Raw genomic sequence first — 13,651 nt, 5'->3', positions numbered from 1 at the left:
AGGAACAAAGAATAGACATCAGTTCAGATAAGATGGTGAGAGATGTTAAGGAGCCCTATCCAACCTACTGCTACTGTGATATTTTATCATGAAAAGGTATATTTAAGGAATGTCATGATTATTATTGTTAATGACCGACAAGTAAGATCTCAAACTATTTTTTTTTTTTTTTTTTTTTTTAAGCTTTAGCATAATAGTCTAAGGGTCTTATTGGGCAGTGCAAGCTGTGCTGTAAATGAATGCAGATCTCATAGATCAGGACCCGTTTAAAGAGCCTATTACATAGCATAAGAGCCTACTGAGCAACGCCATTTACTGTTTACCAAGTAGGCAGGATTCTCCGATCACCTCTATGTAAGGGTAATACCTAAAGGGACAAAGATGGCTTTATTCTCAATATTAGCAGGAGTTTCAGAGGTTATATAGTTTGTGGAAGGATTCCATGGGTATGCCACTACCTTAAGAGAGAAAACTGCCCCTTTACTGATCACTGTAACAACTGTTACCTGTCATCAACAAAAGCCTTTTATACAACGTAGACAAGGAGATTTTTTTAGTACTTGCCATAAAATCTCTTTCTCGTAGCCTTCATTGGGGGACACACATACTGCTGGGTATATGCTCTTGCCACCAGGAGGCACTGACACTAGTTACAAAAGTTGGCTCCTCCCAGGCAGGATATACCCGCCCACCTGCAGTGAGGTAATTAGTTTAGTCACAAAGCAGTAGGAAAAGCCAACAAAGACATACAGCCGAAGCACTCTAGAAAGGAATCCCGGAAAAAAAAAAAAAAACACAACAAGAACCGAAAAAAAAATTATCCTGAAAAAGATGAAGAATGGGTGGGTGCGGTGTCCCCCCAATAAAGGCTACGAGAAAGAGATTTTACGGTGAGTACAAAAAAAAGTCTTGTTTTCTCGGTCGCTCTTCATTAGGGGACACCTTACTGATGGGACGTACCAAAGCAGTCCCCTAGGGTGGGAAAAACCCAATCAACAGCAAAAGGGGAATCAGTCCAGAGACCGCACCCGCTCGACCGTAAGGCCTGCGGACGAGATCCTGGCAGAGACAACCGAGGCCCACAAACTGAGCTCTCGGAAGAACCCCATCCATGAAGAAGGACTAGGAGGCCAAGGAAGAGACTGTCCTATGTATAGACTCCAAGTCTACGGTCCATATAGAGGAGACAGAAAAAATGGTCAACCGGAAACCAGATGGGCCGGAACCATTCCGGGAGGAGATAGGAAATGGAATTGCGGAGAAGTTGGGGCAGAAGAGCCAACCTGCCCAAGACCACAACCATCACTAAGGCCCAAAGAACCAGAAGTGCCGACCTAGAAAAGACGGATAGTGTCCAAGACAAGGGGACTGACCAGACACTGACTCCAGCGGTCTGAGCGGACCGAAGCAACATCCCGTCAGGACGGGAACTGAGGAGGAATGAAAAGGGAAAGTTACTCCAGAAGACTGTAGTGTCAGTGTAGCGCAACTGACACAGACAAAGGGAAGGAGGAACAAACCCCTCCAGGGAGATTGCACCGAGGGAGGAGGAGAGCAACACCAGGACCCAAACAACAGACTGTGCTAGACCGGCTGTCGCTGAGCCATACATGAGTGCATGAACTCCTCCATGAGCAGCAGTAGATAACCAAGAAACAGGAAGAGAGACAGGCTGCAAAAGTGCGCAGCTCAGCTGATTGCTCTCAGCATAAAACAAGGGCCCAGACAGGTAGCCCACCTAAATAGAGGAGAGGAAAACAGGGGGTGGTCGCGATGAAAACCAGGCTCAGACCGTGCAAAGCTCCCTGATCCCCGTATCACCTGTGGAAGGGGGATGGTTAAGTGTGCCAGGCACTATAGGAGCAGGGAAATGCCGTCCAAAGTCAAGGGGGAAAAGGACTGGGTGGATGTAGTCCCCAGGAACCCTGCAACAACATATCAAGGAATGGAAGATCAAAATTTGTGCCCCCAAGAGATCAGAAATCTGTACCCTGGTGCTGGGCAAAGATACCAAGACGTGACTATGAATGGAAGTAAGAAGTACAGGCCCCCACAGCAACCAAAGCGTTGAGGGGAACACCCCAACGTGGGGAAACCCTGGACCAGAAGGGAGCCATCCTGGTCGTTTTCTAAGTCAACAGAGCCGGCGTCTGAACCATCCCGCAAAGGAGCCCAGAACTGATACCTGGAGGCATGGGGGGGGGGGGGGCTGAACCGACTATGTCGCCCCCTCATGCCCCAAGCCAGAACAGAGGTGCTCAACAGTCGGAACCCTGTAGAAACAAGATCACATGAAGCCCCGAGGAACAGCTCACTGAAAAAAGGGAAGGTGGGCTCTACACGTGCAGAGTGGCCCAGCACATGTGTGGACACTGAAATGGTTACCGCCTGATAGTAGTGGGTTACCAAGACTGCAGACGCGAAAGAAAACGCAGACATCCAAAAGTCCGGCAGCATGGAAGACAGGCCCAGCGCCCAACGGTGTGTCACAACCATGCCCGGAGCAGATCAGCGATACACCCTTAGAAGGGGAACAGAGAATGCTGCTGTTTCTGTGAAATTCCATGGAACTTGCAGGAAACACCCACAACCCAGCTCCTAATGGTGCCACACACCAGGACTCCTGTAGCAGATGCAAGAGATGAAGGATGCCACAGTCTGACAGGCAGGTATAAAAGAGCAAATGAAACCACTGAGACACTCTCTTGGAACTTCACCTGGAAAATGAGTCACCAGACTGTAGCCGAGGGAGTGTCAAGAATGGGGAAGGTGACCTGGCGGAGTAGAAAACCATGCAGACAGTCTGGCTATTTGGCATAGGGACCATGGCCACACCAGGTGCTGCGGACAGAACCACACACAGAAAGTGGGTTACCAGCCTTCAGCGTAGAGTGCGGCAGGCACGCAGGGAGAATCTGGTAAAGAAAGAAACCCTGTGAACCAGTATATGGTGTATTGTATATGGCCCATCGAGCAACATGTGGAGACTCACTCGGAACTGCACCTTGGCAGTGGGTTACCTGAACTTCCGTCCTCGTGTGGGAAGTGAATGGTAGTGGACTTGACGTAGCAGTAGTAGACCATGCAGACAACTGTCTGGTTGAACAAGTACACTTCCAGGCGCTGGATAAAGGAGGACAGCCAGATAGGCGATCACTGTGCCCCTCTGTCACTTGTGGGAGTGAGGGGAGGCCTAGGAGCCATGGATAGTATCCCCCCACCGTGGGAGATCGGGGGAGGCTGTGGAGCCGTGGAATACATCCCCGTTACCTCGTCTAGGGTCCATAGAACACGCTGGGATACATCTTTGTACGCCTCGCAGAGCAGTGGGGTACTGGAACTCCAGCCACAGATACATCAGCTGTGTGATGAGGGACAGGTGGTGGAGGAAACTATACAGATCACTGTCTGGCTTACTGGTATGGGTCCATAGTAGAAAACGGGTCACTTCTTCGGACACCTCGCACTAGTAGTGGGGTACCGGATTGCCAGGCGCAGACGCGGCAGCTGAGGGATGAGTGACAGGCGAGACTACTGTCAGACATATCAACATTAGGATCAATCCATGACCACGCAGGGACACTTCCATGGAGACCTTACACTAAACCTGAGGATCCGGAGCACTGGCCGTGGATGCGGCAGCCTGTGGAGGAGGAAATCATTGTGTGACACGCCAGAACACCCCCTTGATGGGTGACCGGTGGACCTGACCGAGTGACCTTAGCGTCCGCCAGGAATGCAAAAAAACACTTGCCAGGGCACCCAACCAGTGTCTTGTCTCGGAAGAAAAATAACTGGAATTCGGCCGTGGGCATGACGGTCATGGTAGGGGAGAACAGTCACTGCGTATATCTTCGGCAGTTTCCAAGGGATTGTGCACAAAACAGATACGCCAGAGGCATACCGCAACTGACAATGTACAGGGTGACTGAAGGAATAAAGCAGCCCCCAATACCGTCCCAAGAAAAGGGACCCTGCAGATATTAAAGGACAACTGCAGCGGCATTACACTTATCCCCTATCCACAGGATAGGGGATAAGTGTTTGATCACGGTGGGTCCGACCGCTGAGACCCCCCCCCCGATCTCCCTAACGGGGCGCCGCCACTAGCGCTCATGGTGAGCGCTAAGGCGTGTAGCGTCGACCTAGAGGCCCCGTCTCCTCCCCGTCCCCATACAGTTCTATGGGGGATGCGGGGAGGGACGAATGCTGCCTCCCCGCCTCTCCCATAGAGATGTATGGAGGAGGCGTGCCGGCCGCAACGTCATGCTGCGGCTGGCACGCCCCCTGCACGGTAGAGCCGCGGCCCCGTACAGGAGACCCCCCGCAATCAAACACTTATCCCCTATCTTGAGGATAGGGGATAAGTGTTTGTAACGCTGCAGATGTCCTTTAAACGGATAAAAACAGATGTGACAGACCAAGGCTTTAATAGCGCTTTGTTGCCACAAGGGGGAGCTCACAAAAATCAATGACAAAATCCAGGGTGCAATACAATTGATGGCCACAAGAGGGCACCAAACACCACCATATTGTCTGAGAGACCAGCGGTGATCCTTTTTTTTTTTTAATAGGTTTGACAAATGTCGCAGCCCTCAGAGCAGGGAGGGCGCGATGAGAGAACACCACCCCCGGAACCGGCCTCATACCGTAAGAAGCACGCCCCCTCCATCACCCGGTCACATGAATGGGGCGCCGGCAGCATGATCTGCGGCCGTTTACAGTAACAGGGCTGGGGGACTGGTTAAAGGACGCGGCCGGTTCCTCCCAATCAGGGAAGCACCCGGCCACGTGGAACCAGAGCAGTAAGTGGGCTGGTGTGCCCACACTGAGGAAAAGGTCAGCCACGTGGGACCGGAGACCTGCTGCCTGCAGCTGTAGGTCTCCTGTCAGCCTAATAAAGAATGCGGCCAGGACACAGCGTCTGGCCGCACCAAAAAACGTAGCAATCGGGCTGGTCCGGGGAAGCAGACAGCCGCGTGGGACCGGAGACGTGTGGGCAGCAGCATAGAGTCTCCGGCTGATAGAGGGGAAAAAACGCGGCCAGGGCAGTGTGCCTGGCGCCATACATGTGGAACCCGAAGAGGGAGGGGAGCAGGTCCACCGGACTGCCCCCTCCAGTAAGGTGCCTGAGGCCACGAGGGGCCCAGCACAGCCACGTGTAATGGCGGCTGAGGAGCTGGGCACAGCAGAGAAAGGGGACGGGGATTTGAAGTACATGCTCACCCACAGACTCCATCTTCTCATACTCACTCTGAAGTCTTCAACCAGCTTATGTCCACGCTGAATCATACCAGGCTAAGATAGCGGGGCAGGAGGGGCAAGTTGGGGACCCGGACCCAGGGCACAACCTCCAGCCGCTGGCGAGAAGGGATTAACATTACATACTCTTATGTCTGTGCCCCTTCATCGCATATAGGGGAACAGGTAGCGCCATGCTCCTGAACCCCCACCTGAAAAAGGGAAACAAAAAAGAGTAAAGAACCCAACTAAACAGCCCTTACTAGAAAAAAAAAAACAGATCAGGAGAGCACCAGACCTGTGTCTTGCCTCCTACTGACACTAGCTAAAACTGATTACCTCCCTGCAGGTGGGTGGGTATATTCTGCCAGGGAGGAGTCAACTTTTTTTCCCCTAGTGTTAGTGCCTCCTAGTGGCAAGAGCATATACCCATCAGTAAGGTGTCCCCCAATGAAGAGCGACAGTGATATACATTGGTTAAAAAATATGCATATTTTTGTCTCTGCAGCTATTGCCTGTGTGTCTCTATGGGGAGACCAAAAACAGGAAGTGAGGGAGGACAGGCAGGGCTCTGTGCCCCGAGGACAGGCAGGGCTCTGTGCCCCGAGGACAGGCAGGGCTCTGTGCCCCGAGGACAGGCAGGGCTCTGTGCCCCGAGGACAGGCAGGGCTCTGTGCCCCGAGGACAGGCAGGGCTCTGTGCCCCGAGGACAGGCAGGGCTCTGTGCCCCGAGGACAGGCAGGGCTCTGTGCCCCGAGGACAGGCAGGGCTCTGTGCCCCGAGGACAGGCAGGGCTCTGTGCCCCGAGGACAGGCAGGGCTCTGTGCAGTGAGGCTCTGTGACATGCTACTGCCTCACACATGAGCATGATTGACAAGCCAGGAGCCTGCACAGAGCCCTGCATGTCCTGTCCTCACTTCCTGTATTTGGACAGGCAATAGCTGCAGGGAAACTTTAACAGAATTCCAAACAATGCACAATGTACTGCTGCTTCCAAAATAACATATACATACCCCCTCATAAAATCCTTTCAAGTAAACTTTTTCTTTCGCTTCTGCTAACTTTTCCCGGTCATTCTGGCTCTGGATTTTCAGCTCATCACAGATAAAAGAAGCAGAGAGATTCCCAAATCCAGGGATGTCTATGATGGGTACCTGAAATGATGAAAAAATACTTGAAAAAATTATCACGATAAGAGGCCGCCACCTGCAAGGAATTGTTCGGATTCCATATGTTGTGTACCTATTAAGCAGTAAATGAACATGTACAAACTAAGTTAACAAGACTTGACATGACAACCCCCTAGGCTCTTTTCTGAACATAGAAAAAAAATGAACTTGTATACGTACTGAATACAGACTATAATACAATCAATTTAAAGGACATTTACTTACAGGTTCAAAGGGCAAAACCATTTCATCTTTAATCCCATACTTCACTCTCAATGCCTGCAAAGGGAAATAGAAACATTTATGACAGGATTACATTACATTAAAATTATGAGGGTATCTATAATATCACCAAAATATCTGGGTACCCATGACATGGCACATCTTCCAATGTCCTTATGACATGGTAAAATGCTGGTTAGGAGGCAAGGAGATGACATAGAATTCTGTTATACTTTATGTCTATTTTCTGGTGTTAAAGGGGTACTTATACATCTTTATAAATCAAAGGTTAGGAGATAAGATGATTGCAGGGGTACCGCCACTGGGGACCCCTGCAATCTCGGTGCAGCCCCCAGCATTCTGTGCCGGGTGCTGCCTCCAAGATCGGGATGTGATGTCACGGCCAAGCCCCCTCCATTCATGTGTGACCGTGACATCACGTCCCCATCTCGGAGGCAGCGCAAGGCACAGAATGTCAGGGGCTGCACCGAGATTGCGGGGGTCCTCAGCAATCTTATAATATTTATAAAGCCGGAATACCCCTTTAAGCACCATGTTTCAATGAAGTCAAATGTTAGCACTTTTTTTATGCATCTGAAAACATTTTCTTTCCATAAAGTAAAACATTAAAGCTACATTGCAGGATTAGCGATTTGGTCTTTTATGCATGCACGATGGTTGCACATGTTAAATAATAGGGGTAAACAACTTAAGTTACAGCAAGGAGGCTACAGCAAGTTCTTTAAATCTTCCTGTATGAGCTTCACCAATATACATAATGATGGAGTACTGTATTTGAACATAAGAAAAGTACTAACTTGTTTTTTCTTCAGGTCTCGTAAAGCTGCAATGTCATCTGGAGAATCAGAAGGGACGCTGGTCACCACCCCAGTGCCTAGACATTAAACAAAAATGAAGTTAAAGGCGTACTCCGGGGGAATTAAACCTATAGCCTATCCTATCCCTCTCACCAACCTATGCATTTGTCGAAATATCATTCATTAGCGATATATATAGAGCAGTTTCCCACTTTCAGCTGTCACTTACATGCAGGGAGTGAGAGAAAGACATCATTCTCTGATCCTGCTTGTCTTGGTGTAAACCCCTCACCCTCCCAAGACAAACACATGATTTCTGGCTTTAAAGGGGTTATCCACCATAAGGTGATTTTAGTACGTACCTGGCAGACAGTAATGGACATGCTTAGGAATGATCTGCGCTTATCTTGGGGCTAGATGGCTATGTTGTGAAATTACCACAACACTGTGGCTAGCTTTTTGTGAACTGGTATTTCCTGTTTGACTTTTCTTTTTTTTTTTACTACAAATCCCACAATTCCATTTTCCTCCCTCCCACACATAAGCCACCCCACCCATTGAAACATAAATGAGCTGCATTCATTCAAAAGCCTACAGCTGTTACATTAGTTGCAGATTGATCTCTCCCCCACAAAGCAATCGCTCCACTCATTGAAGCAGACAGGCTCCCTGTCATCAGCTGACTAGTGAGTCAGGTCTCGGCCACATTGCAAGCTGGGAAAAATCTGAGATAACAGTCATTTTGTATGCTGATAAAAATAAATATTGTAGTGAAAATCACAGAAGAATTGTGAGAAAACCGTCACACACAGGTACAGATACTATATTATGAACTACACTAACTTTACAGCCCCTGTAGCATCGTCAAATAAAAAAAAAATCCTGGAATACACCTTTAACCCCTTCATGACCCAGCCCATTTTCACCTTCAGGACCTGGGCATTTTTTGAAAATCTGACCACTGTCACTTTAAACATTAATAACTTTGGAATGCTTTTACTTATCATTTTGATTCCGAGACTGTTTTTTCGTGACATATTCTACTTTATGTCATTGGTAAAATTTCACAGATATTTGCATCCTTTCTTGGTAAAAAATCTAAAAATGTCATGAAAATGTTGAACATTTAGCATTTTTATAACTTTGAAAGTCTCTGCTTGAAAGGAAAATGGATATTCCAAATAAATTACATATTGATTCACATATACAATATGTCTACTTTGTGTTTGCATAAAAAAATTTACAAGTTTTTACTTTTGGAAGACATCAGAGGGCTTCAAAGTTCCGCAGCAATTTTCCAATTTTCCTCAAGATTTTCAAAATTTTAATTTTTCAGGGCCCAGTTCAGGTTGGAAGTGGATTTTAAGGGTCTTCATATTAGAAATACCCCATAAATGACCCGATTATAAAAACTGCACCCCCCAAAGTATTCAAAATGACATTCAGTAAGTGTTTTAACCCTTTAGGTGTTTCACAGGAATAGCAGCAAAGTGAAGGAGAAAATTCTAAATCTTCATTTTTTACACTTGCATGTTCTAGTAGAACCAATTTTTGAATTTTTACAAGGGGTAAAAGGAGAGAAATCACCCTAAAATTTGTAACCCAATTTCTCTCGAGTAAGGAAATACCTCATATGCGTATGTAAAGTGTTCGGCGGCCGCAGTAGAGGGCTCAGAAGGGAAGGAGCGACAATGGGATTTTGGAGAGTGAGTTTTTCTGAAAGGGTTTTTGGGGGGCATGTCCCATTTAGGAAGCCCCTATGGTGCCAGAACAGTGGACCTCCCCCCACATGTGACCCCATTTTGGAAACTATACCCCTCATGGAATTTAATAAGGAGTGCAGTGAGCATTTACACCCCACTGGCGTTTGACAGATATTTGAAACAGTGGACTGTGCAAATTAAAAATTTTATTTTTCATTTTCACAGACCACTGTTCCAAAAATCTGTAATACACCAGTGGGGTGTAAATTCTCACTGCACCCCTTATTACATTCCGTGAGGGGTGTAGTTTCCAAAATGGGGTCACATGGATATTTATTGTTTTGCGTTTGTCAGAACTGCTGTAACAATCAGCCACCCCTGTGCAAGTCACCTCAAATGTACATGGTGCACTCTCCCTTCTGGGCCTTGTTGTGCGCCCCCAGAGCACTTTGCGCCCACTTATAGGGTATCTCCGTACTCGGGAGAAATTGCATTACAAATTTAGAGGGTCTTTTTTCCCTTTTACCTCTTGTGAAAATGAAAAGTATAGGGCAACACCAGCATGTCAGTGTAAAAAATTTATTTTTTTACACTAACATGCTGGTGTAGACCCCAACTTCACCTTTTCATAAGGGGTTAAAGAAGAAAAAGCCCCCCAAAATTTGTAAGGCAATTTCTCCCGAGTACGGCGATATCCCATATGTGTCCCAAAACTGTTGCCCTGAAATACGACAGGGCTCCAAAGTGAGAGAGCGCCATGCACATTTGAGGCCTGAATTAGGGATTTGCATAGGGGTGGACATAGGGGTATTCTATGCCAATGATTCCCAAACGGGGTGCCTCCAGCTGTTGCAAAACTCCCAGCATGCCTGGACAGTCAATGGCTGTCTGGCAATACTGGGAGTTATTATTTTGCAACAGCTGGAGGCTCCGTTTTGGAAACAGTAGCGTACCAGACGTTTTTCATTTTTTGGGGGGGGAGGGGGGCTGTGTAGGGGTATGTGTATATGTAGTGTTTTTTACTTTTTATTTTAGTGTCAGTGTAGTGTAGTGTTTTTAGGGTACAGTCACATGGGCAGAGGTTCACAGCAAGTTTGCCGCTGGGAGTTTGAGCTGCAGCGCAAAATTTGCGCCATCTCAAACTTGCAGCACTCACTGTAAACCTCCGCCCATGTGAGTGTACCCTGTACATTCACATTGGGGGGAGGGGGGGGGGCAAACATCCAGCTGTTGCAAACTCCCGAGCATGCCCTTTGGCTGTCCGTGCATGCTGGGAGTTGTAGTTTTGCAACAGCTGGAGGCACACTGGTTTGGAAACACTAAGTTAAGTAATAACATTTCAAGTGTTTTGCAACCAAACTTAGTGTTTCCAAACCAGTGTGCCTCCAGCTGTTGCAAAACTACAACTCCCAGCATGCATGGTCTGTCAGTGCATGCTGGGAGTTATAGTTTTGCAACAATTGCAACAGCTGGAGGCACTGAGGTAGGAAACGGACAATGTTTCCCAACTAGTGTGCCTCCAGTTGTTGCAAAACTACAACTCCCAGCATGCCCAGACTGCCCAGGCATGCTGGAAGTTGTAGTTTGGCAATATCTGAAGGATCAGATGTTGCCGAACTAGAACCTCCAGCATGCTTGGGCAGTCTGGGCATGCTGGGAGTTGTAGTTTTGCAACATCTGGAGGTCCACAGTTTGGAGACCACTGTATAATGGTCTCCAATCTGTGCTCTTCCAGATGTTAGAGAACTACAACTCCCAGCATGCCTGGACAGACTGAGCATGCTGGGAGTTGTAGTTTTGCAACATCTGGAAGAGCACAGATTGGAGACCATTATACAGTGGTCTCCAAACTGTGGACCTTCAGATGTTGCAAAACTACTACTCCCAGCATGCCCAGAAAGCCAAAGGCTGTCTGGGCATGCTGGGAGTTGCAGTTTTGAAACTCCCAGAGGCAGCAGTGAGATCGCTTTACGGCGATCTCACTGCTGCCAATGAAGATGCCGCACTGCTGCCGGAAACTCACCTCCGGGACGCAGCGCCGCCGGGACCGCCTGGAGGACGCCGGGACCGTCGGGACCGCTCGGGACACTGCATGGCCGGGTAAGTGACACCGGGGGACGGGTCAGGGACACTTAGCAGAGCGGTGTGTGTCCCGATCCCCGTGATCCGGACTCACACACCGCGCTGCTAAGTATTCTGATAGCGAAACGCTGCTATCAGCTAGTCAGATTTGACTAGCTGATAGCAGCGATCGCTGGGGGGGGGGTGAAACCCCCCGTGGTCGCATGGTAAGATGGCTGGCTATCAGTGATAGCCACCATCTTACCAAGCTCTGCGGGATGCCGCGAGTAGCGGCAAAAATGTTCATGACGTACCTGTATGTCATGGGTCGGGAAGGGGTTAAAGACACAAATACTGTGTGCCGACAGAGAAGCAAAGTGAAGATTTTGTCAAAACTCAGCACATAATGCTGCTCTTTTCCTGCTGTAGAGCTTATCACTCACTTATCATTCAGAGCATAGCGTGATTTATTGTTGGGGGGGGGGGGGAGGATAGTTTGAAAGAAAAGACATGTAGTGTGTGCTGTTGGCTGAAAACACAGCATGCACATGGATAGTGCAAGCAATTGGTTGGCAGCCATTACACAGAGCTGCAATGAGTTTTGGGAGTTGTAGTCTGGGCTGCAAGCAAGGAAAAATAATGTTAAGATGACAACCAGGGTCACAAGAGCTACCAAAACCACATGGATAACTACAGAGGACAGAGAGCAGGTATTGTGGTGGCTTTGGGGCATTTTTAGTTTTCTTAAATTCCCCGGAGTACCCATTTAAATAACTTGCAGTTTTTGGATTATAAAAATAACCATACCAAATCCACCAGAATGATTTGGGAGAGCCATTCACCCTTACCTTTTTCCTCTTTGATGGTGAGCATGGGGAGGGCATATATCACTTTGTAGGAAGTCAGTGGTGCAGACAAAGCAGCTCCTAGAAGGTCCTGAAACATCAAGGATTAAGACATATAACAAGAGGAAGACTTTACAAACAAAAGGCTGAACAGTGATCTTAAAGACTTGTTGATGTATAACACAAACAGCTTGTGGCTTCAACAAATACCTCCTGGTAGATTAAGAAATAAGCCATTTCTACAGATCAGACCATTTACTTGAATAACTGATTATATCCTTATAATAAACTGCAGTTTATGCGTATTTCAATCACATGATTTGCACAGGGAACACATTTGCATAATCCTTTCTAATGCTGTAAAAAGATTATCACATACAATTTGGGAATAAAGCAACAGATACTGATAATTGTTTGTGTGGACGTACTTTCCTGGGTGAAATGGATCATCATGGTTGGCCTTATCACACAACAGTACAGCTCAGCTCTGCTGTGGCCAAACAGCAAACACTGCAGAGAAACTCCTGCCAATTCTGCTAAGGAAAGGTCAACTGTCTAGCGTTTAGGCTGGATACCCGATTCCCTTTCAGCAGATGATATTGTGAGAGAGAATCATCAGGCTTGTTGAATTTTAAATGCCACTTTTAGGTTTTCACATGTTTTTTGTAAAGGCAAAAATGCCACAGCCAAATGTTAGCTTCAAGTCAATAGATATTTCTGAAACGCCAAAGCCACTTGGCATTTTTTTTTACTGATCTTTGACTTTTTTTCTGGATTTGGTTAGAGGCAGTTTTCCATAATAACAAACTGTTGAGACTATGGCATTTCTGCTGCCAAAAATGCCATAGCCTCAGCATCTACAGAGGTAAGTATTGATCAATAGCATCACTACTTACCTCTGCCAATGGTACAGTATACAGAGCTGCATAGCTCAGCGCTGTATACTGCCCCTGCTAGTAGCGTCACTGAGCTGTGCCCGCAGCTATACAGCAACAGGTACAGCTCAGGCTGGGCAGGAGTGCAATAACATACAGTAATTCAGCGATCTGTATAGATGGCTGATTTACTGTAACCCCTTGTTGGGCTGAACACTATGCCCCAACCCAGCAATAAAAGAGTTAACTAGTGCTGCTGAGTAGCGCTAGTTATCTCCATAGGCAAAGGGGTATACAGCCATCTGTATAGATGGCTGTATACTCTATACTGCCCCCCCCCCCCCCCCCCAAGGAATTAACTCTTATTGCTGGGCCAGCATATAGCCCTGCAAGGGACTATACCGTGCATCACTATTTACACATCCTTACAATGTGTAGGCCAGGCAACCTGCATGTGACTCATGGAGCGGTACTCTGAAGGTTAAAAAAAAAATATATATATATATATATATATATATATATATTTGCATTTCCGCACAGAAGTAAAAATGACAGACCAAACATCACACAAAATGGAAAAACTGCAAAAAGAAATGGCAGTTTTTGTGGTGTTATTTTTCTGGCACTTTTTTCAGGTCAAGAATCGCCAGAAAAAAAAACCTGTATAGACACCTAGCCTTAGGGTCTATTCACACGCACAGGATCCTGCACAGATTT

At 47.3% G+C, this 13,651-nt stretch overlaps 1 protein-coding gene across 2 annotated transcripts in view; it reads right to left on the bottom strand.

Moving 5' to 3' along the window:
• The window catches only part of LARS1 (leucyl-tRNA synthetase 1), an 83,886-nt gene that overhangs the window by 44,988 nt on the left and 25,247 nt on the right, over positions 1–13,651 (bottom strand). For both annotated transcript variants that reach the window (XM_056574884.1, XM_056574886.1), the window contains 4 exons: positions 12,063–12,150; positions 7,451–7,527; positions 6,636–6,689; positions 6,255–6,395 (listed from right to left, as the gene is read on the bottom strand). In XM_056574884.1, coding sequence (XP_056430859.1) covers positions 6,255–6,395; positions 6,636–6,689; positions 7,451–7,527; positions 12,063–12,150 — 360 coding nt within the window. The remainder of the gene's footprint in view (positions 1–6,254; positions 6,396–6,635; positions 6,690–7,450; positions 7,528–12,062; positions 12,151–13,651) is intronic.

Source organism: Hyla sarda, chromosome 4 (assembly GCF_029499605.1).
Source record: "Hyla sarda isolate aHylSar1 chromosome 4, aHylSar1.hap1, whole genome shotgun sequence".
In the NCBI taxonomy this organism is placed as follows: Eukaryota; Metazoa; Chordata; class Amphibia; order Anura; family Hylidae; genus Hyla; species Hyla sarda.
The sequence above is the reverse complement of the archived record's forward strand: the minus strand, read 5'-3'. Positions and strand labels throughout refer to the sequence as shown.